At 48.1% G+C, this 7500-nt stretch overlaps 1 protein-coding gene across 7 annotated transcripts in view; it reads left to right on the forward strand.

The window, feature by feature from the left end:
* vps13b (vacuolar protein sorting 13 homolog B) overlaps positions 1-7500 on the forward strand; it is a 90618-nt gene that overhangs the window by 21352 nt on the left and 61766 nt on the right. For 4 of the 7 annotated variants that reach the window (XM_087287872.1, XM_087287875.1, XM_087287874.1 and 1 more), the window contains 2 exons: positions 1655-1783; positions 1952-2128. In XM_087287872.1, coding sequence (XP_087143998.1) covers positions 1655-1783; positions 1952-2128 — 306 coding nt within the window. Of the gene's footprint in view, positions 1-545; positions 731-1654; positions 1784-1951; positions 2129-7500 lie in introns of all 7 variants that reach the window. The other 3 variants (XM_087287871.1, XM_087287870.1, XM_087287876.1) reach the window with 1 other exon arrangement.

The raw sequence follows: 7500 nt of genomic DNA on the forward strand, positions 1-7500 counted from the left end.
GATGACCCGATGGGTCAAACACTGTCTCCTGAAGGTGGTGGTGTGTGTCAGGATGATGATGCAGCGACACACACAGCAGGACTGGAGACAGAGCGCTCTGATGAACATGACAGTGAAGTTGATGGCCTGCACAGTACCCAGAACCAAACATTATTGAGCACTTTGGGCTTTTTTGGAGGAGCGAGTCAGGAGAGGGTTTCCTCCAGCAGTGTGTGTGTGTGTGTGTGTGTGTTTCCTGTCAGCTGGCACTAGTGCAGCGCTGCTCCTGAAGCTCTCAGTCTTGTGCTGCCGTGACCTCTGACCCCTGTGAGCCGCACCGTGACCTCTGACCCCTGCGCCGCTCTGCTGTGTGTCCACCACTGTCAGCGTTTCTCGCTCCGCCACACACAACAGCAGGAGAGCAGCGGTGGAGTGTTAGCAGAGCTGCTGCCGTCAGAGCCCATCACATACACAGTCTCCGACAGCCATGTTTGTGTGTGTGTGTGTTTGTGTGTGTGTGTGTGTGCGCGCGCTGATGCGTGTCCCTCTCTTAATTTCTCCGTCAGGCTCAGGAATCCGTCAGTGCAGGTCTCCGAGTGTGTGTTGGAGCTGCCGCAGGTGTGTGTTCAGGCCACGCGCGCGCAGGTGCTGCTGCTGCACTGCATGACACGCAGCTGGACACACAGTGAGGGGGGCGGAGCCTGCAGCGGCATCACTGACAGTCTCATTAGCCACGCCTACAACACTACAGGTGTGTGTGTGTGTGTGTGTGTGTGTGTGTGTGTGTGTGTACATGTGCTGATGGAGGTGTTTCATAATGACTCCAGTGAAGTGAGGAGCATCTGTTTGATCACTTCACACTTTGTCTTTGTGTGTGTGTGTCTGTCTGTGTGTGTGTGTGTGTGTGTGTGTCTATGTGTTTGTCCTTGTGCAGATGGAGTGTGTTGTCCTTGTGTGTGATGTGTGTCCGTGACATCAGACAGTAGAGGAATCTGTGTGATATGAGACACACACACCTAGAAACTCTGTGCGTGCGTGTGTATGCGTGTGTGTGTGTGCGTGTGCATGTGTGTGTGCCACATTATCTGCAGTCTCCTCTCCTCTGTGTCTCACACTTCTTTGCTGTTCTCACCATTGGAAGAGTGTGTGCCACATGCTGAAGTGACTCTTTCCAGAAAACACACACACACACACACACACACACACACACACACACACACACACACACAGACACACACCCTTTTCCAAGTGCAAATTTTCTGTGTGCCTGCTACTTGTACTGGTGTGTGTGTGTGTGTGTGTGTGTGTGTGTGTGTGTGTGTGTGTGTGTGTGTGTGTGTGTGTGTGTGTGTGCATGGGTATGCATGGATGTGTGTGTGTGCACGCAGGTGCAGAGGTGCACAAACACACAGCTAGAGGTCACTGAGGTCACACACCCCATCAAACACCCAGAGGGCAAACCAACACACATGCATGCACACACACACACACACACACACACACACACACACACACTCTGTGGATGTTGTTGAATGAGTTTTTGCAGTGTTTGTGTGCATGTTTGTGTGCGTGTGTGTGTGTGTGCGTGTGTATATGTTCTGTGACGAGCTGCTGTAGCCGAGACACCTGATGATGATGATGATGATGAAGGTCTGAGGGGTGTGTGTTCCTGCAGGTGTGAAGTCGTGCGCTCCTGTGCTGGAGGTGTGTGTTCAGCGTGTGGAGCTGAAGGTGTGTGTGCGGCCGGCGCTGCTGTGTGTGTCTGGAACTCTGGGAGCCGTGAAAGTGTGTGCCAGAACGCCCGGTGAGAGAAACTGCACACATCTGACGATAACACACACACACACACACACACACACACACACACACTCACACACACACTTACCATTTCATTGTTTTAAAAATATTTGCAAGAACACTTCACTCAATACACCCTTTCTGTGTGTGTGTGTGTCTGTGTGTGTGTGTGTAGGTGTGTGTGAAGGGCAGAAGGATCAGCTGGTGCCGCTGCTCCAGGGTCCGTCAGACACCACAGATCTGCACAGCAGCCGCTGGTTGAGCGGGAGCCGTAAGCCTGCGTCTCTGCTGTCCCCCGACCTCCTGCAGCTCACTGTGCAGCTGCCGCAGCAGGAACACACACCCAACCCCGGTAAGAGACACACACAGTTTTGGGGAAGAGCTGTGGGTTTGCTGCACAACCATGCACCGGGTTTCAGGCTGGACTGTACCAAAAAGCTGAGTGGCGGGGGGGAGGGGGTTGGAAATACGAAATACGGTCTGAGATACGGGAGACTCTCGGGACAAACAGGAGTGTTGGCAGGTATGATATAAACGCGCACGTTTCATGCACAAACACAGCATGTGAACTGGACTAATGTGTTCAGCCGGCACTGCTGCTGTGTGTTTAATGTGTGTAGAGATTATTCTGTGTTAGTGAAACAGCAGCAGAGAAACACACTGATTACAGCAAACTGCTGCATTATAACAGCAGCAGCCTCACAGTTATAGAGGACACATGAGGAGCCCAGCCTATACACTGCCCCGCTTTGACCCGATCAGGCCCCGGAAGTGACAGTGGGAACGCGACCGGCCCTGGTTCACTCGCTTTAGCTGTAACAGTGGAAACACGGCGGTTGTTTACTTTCAGCACTGAACTCATTTTCTGCTGAAAGCTTGAGCTCGTCTCCTCCGTCTCCTTGAGCTGCAGGAAAGCCTCAGGGAGGTGTTTGTAGGAGACCGAGCCGAGAGAGGATCCAGACCCGTCCAACAGCAGCGCACTACTAACACACTGAGTCATGTTCATCTGCAGCGAGAGTAGGGGGATCACACACACTCACTCACGCGCGCGCACACACACACTCACTCACGCCCACACACACACACAGTTAAAGCGCTGCTTCTGAACGCTGGTCTGCAGATTGTTTGCCGCTAGTCTTCATTGCTGCTGACTGTGGCGTGTGAATCCTGACACTCCTCCGCTCCGCTCCGCTCTGTGCCGACTCTCTACAGTTCAGTGTGTTTCATGATGGAGAGATGATCTCCGTATGATACAGCCTGATCTGCTGCTGCTGCTGATGGAGGCTCAGCCGTGTCGGACTGTCCCAGAATGCATCAGTGTGTGTTTAATATGAGTCTGCAGTGGTGTGTGCTGTTCGGTTGTTTCAGGAGGACAGACGGCCGTAATAATGAAACACTTCTCAGATATTTCAGTCTGAGCGGAGACGGAGACAGACGAGTCATTAGGGAGGTGGAGGAGATTCCCAGAATGCCTCCTCAGCATCCGTCACGGCGTGCAGTCAGACTCTCCTCTTACTTGTTTACACGTGTGTGTGTGTGTGCGTGTGTGTGTGTGTGTGTGGCGGAGGCTTTATCTGGTGCTGTGTTCAGGAATCTCTCATTAAGGCTGACTTCTTCTGCTGTGCTGAGTGAATGTGGATGGTGCAGTGCAGACCCTTCACCACAGCTCACCCTGATCCTGACACACACCTCTAAAGAAACAACGGTGTTCTGTGCAAGCTCTGTGATTGGTCAGTTTGGTAGCATTGATGCGTGTAGGCGGGGCAGAGAGCGGTGTGGGCGGAGTGAGCCCATTGGAGGGGGTGTTTAACGAGCGTGGAGTCCCGCTGAGGAGCTCCAGACGGAGACTGCTGTTCGTGTTTACCTCATGATTAAAGGTGCACATCCGCCAGTTGCCGACTCTGGATGAGTTTGAGCTACTCCTACAGTAGTTAGCATTACAGGTGTTTCCAGTGTAAACAAAACACCTGAGAGTAAACTCGACACAGAAACAGAGGAGCTCCGCTGCCAGCTGGCGTTTCAGGAGAGTTACTGCAGAGCAACACAAACACTACACAGGAGAAAGAGTGAGCAGCTATGCGGAGGGATGTGGCGATCACTCCATGCAGGCGTGTAATCCAGCCTTTAGCCAGGGCACGTCTGAGAGCGTCAGATCAGCTGAAATCAGCACTCTTAGCTCAGTCTCATCCTGCTGACATGAACACATGATTGGAGAATTTAACTGTTGAATAGTTGAACAAGGCTACTATTAAATGATGGAATCAACAGAACAGTGTTATATTTAGGGTATAGTTGAACAATTAAACAATCGACTAATTGAACATTTATACAGTTGAATGACGGAACAATTGAATGAATGATTGAACAATGAAATTCTGGAAGCATTGAACAGATAAACAGTTGAATATGGAATGAATGATTAAGTCGTTCGATTGAAACCCTGAAACAATTAGATGATTGAATGATTGAACAATGGAATGATTGTATGGATGATTGAATTGTTGAATTGGAGAACAATTGATCAATTCAGTGATACAGGGTTGAAACTATATATATAATTGAACGACTGAATGATTGGACAATTAAACAATTGACTGATTGAACATTTCTACAGTTGAACAGTTGATTGCTGGAAGGATTGAACAAATGAATGATGAAATGACGGATTGAATGATTGAACAAAGGAACAATTAAACAATTTACTAATTAAACAGTTGAATAAATAAATGATGGAGGGATTAAATGAATGACTGAATGAATAATTGCTTTAGGGATTAAACAAATAAGCAATTAAAGGATAGAATGAAAGATTAAATGATTGAAAAATTGAACGATTGACTGCTGAAACTGAACGATTGAAAAATAAAACTATTGAATAATTGAACGACTGTATGATTGAACAATTAAACAGCTAATTGAATGAAAATGATTGAACAAATAAATGCTGGTAGCATTGAACAAATAAACAATTGAATGATGGAATGAATGATTAAATCGTTTAATTGAAACAGTTGAAACCCTGAAACAATTTGTCGACAACTGAATGATTGAACAATGCAATGATTGTATGGATGATTAAATGGTTAATGATAGTGTTGGAACTATTGTATAATTGAACAGCTGAATGAGTGAACAGCTGAATAGTTGAATTCTGGACGGATTGAACAAATGAGGATTAAACGAAGGATTAAAAGATTAGAAGATTTTACGATTAACTGCTGAAATGATTGAACAACAGACCAATTTAACAATCGAATAATTGAACAATTAAACAGCTAATTGGATGAAAGTGATTGAACAAGGAATGATTGAATGCTAGAACGATTGAATGGTTGACTGATTGAACAGTGGAATGATTGAATGATGAAACTATCGAAGTTGAACGATGTTGATTGAACAATAATTGAATGAAGGAGCGGTTGAACATTGGAGCAGTTCACACCTAAACTAGACTCTCTCTGCAGATGTGTGTGTTTTTGAGGCAGGCTTTAAGTGTGTGTGTGTGATTTTGATCATTGTGTGCAGTCATGTGTGTCCTACAGTGTGTGTGTGTGTGTGTGTATGTGTGACGGTCAGAGCAGTGCGTCTGCGGTCTCAGTCGCTGTTTAGCCGTGGGGTCATGGAGCCGGTGATGGAGCTCCCGCTGCTGCGCTCTCCCTCAGAGTTCAGTTCTGTGTTTTTCACTCCTAAACTTCACGAGATGCTTTATAACGTTCTGTAGCGGCGGTCGCCTTTAATCTGCCCAGTAATATTTCTGAAAGTTCGACATGTATTTTATGAATTCCATAATAATCTTTCTCAGCATCTCGCGCTGAACTGTGGAGCCGCGGTCACGCAGACGCAGATGTGCTTGGAAAGGCTCCCGCTCTCGCTCTTTTCTAGCGTCTTTATCTCCTCTACTCCTTTCCTGAGCGCTCCGACCTCAAAGCGTTCCTCAAACTGTAACGTTTAATTACCTTGAAATGACATTTAAATAATTCCCAGGCCCATCTGCATCTCTGGCGCTCGCCGTCGCATGAGGATGGGCCTCGGCTTCGCTACATCTGCTTTCCATTCGATTGTTTACCAGCGAATTAAAAAGAAATTCCAATTTACTTAGAAAATGGGAGTTCTGTACTTGTTAAACTCCCGTAGACGCAGACCAATATGTTTCTGTTTAATGAGCCTGAGGTTGGAACACACTAATAAATTAAAGGCAATTAAAGGCGCTGGATTTATCACAAAAGGATGGCGGCTTTGAAGAGCCTCTTTATGGACACTCGGTGACTCTCCGCTCAGCGTTAACCCCTCGCTGTTCGCTCCTGCTCTAGACTTTCGTTATGTGCGATGGACGGATGATTAGGGGTTCAGTCAGAGCTGGACGTCATCATGTTCCTCCAGGTGTTCATTCGTGTGTGTGTGTGTGTGTGTGTGTGTGTGTGTGTGTGTGTGTGTGTGTGTGTGGAGCTGGCACTAGCGGAGGTGTTGAGATGGACATCTTGATCTCGGTGTGTCCGCTGGTCTGGTCACGGCGGTGGTGTTTTTACAGTACGGTACAGCAGGGCTCTGTGCATCTGGCTGCGGTGGCGTGTGGATTAGTGCGGGCTGGTTTATGAGAGTGTGTGTGTGTGTCTGCAGGTGTCTCTACACACACTCTCACTCTCTCCCACACACACTCTCTCTCCCAGCGGTGCGAGCGCAGCTCTTTATGGCGCTGCATGTGTTCTCCTGCAGCTGTGAGAGCTTGATTTATGTCTCTCTCAGAACTCGGTGATTCTGAATGCTACATTTAATCAAACGCAGCGCGAACAGCAGAACAAAGACGGCTTTAATGTTGCGTTGTGGGACTGAGAGTGTTGTTGTCATTGCCTGCGTAACGGCGGAGTGTTTGCGTGTTCAGCAGCGCTCGGGTTCTGCAGTAGAGAATGTGTGTGTGTGTGTGTGTGTGTTTCTGCACAGCTGGCCTGTGCTGCTGTGTGTTTGCGGATGGAGAATAATGACGGCAGGTGGAGCGATCGGCCTTTGACACCGGATCTCCGGCTGTGGGTCCCACTCAGATCTGCGTTCACACAGTCTGTGATCCGTCCGCATATAAACACACACTGGCTCTCTGTCCCGCTCAAACCTGCTGTGTGTTCAGCACAGAGTCAGAGTTAAGATGATCTACAGGTCGCAGTCATCAGAACACTGCACACTGTCATATATAGGGTGGTGTGGAAGAGCGTTTGCCCCTCACTGATGTCTGCATGTTAAATATCAGTGAGAGAAAACAGCAGGACACACATCACCGTTATCAGAGGAAGCTCCTTATCAATAAAGGAAAACTAAATCCAAAACTACTTTGTCCCCTTGCCCTAGTACCTGACTCTGCCAGCGTCAGCAGCTGCTCCTGCAGTCCAGCGTTCTCCGTAACTCACCGTGAGTCTGTCCAGCGCTGTGCCGGAGTTCTGGCCCGCTCGTCTCTGCAGAATTACTCTAATTCAGAAGCACAGGAGGGGTTTCTAGTATGATCTGCCTCTGTAAGTTCATCCCATAGCATCTCAATCCGATTCAGGTCGGGACTTTGGCTAGGCCACTCTATTTAGTTGTTCTCCAGCCATTCAGCTTGAGATCTCTCACAGACAGACAGACAGACAGACAGACGGATGGACGTTCTCCTGCAGTATATTGTGGTCTAGCACAGGTCAGTTCCTCTTTATTTCTGCAGCGCTTTTACAATGCAGATTGTGTCAAAGCAGCTTCACA

The sequence above is a fragment of the Danio rerio genome, chromosome 16 (genome assembly GCF_052040795.2).
Source record: "Danio rerio strain M-AB ecotype USA chromosome 16, GRCz13ab, whole genome shotgun sequence".
NCBI lineage: Eukaryota > Metazoa > Chordata > Actinopteri > Cypriniformes > Danionidae > Danio > Danio rerio.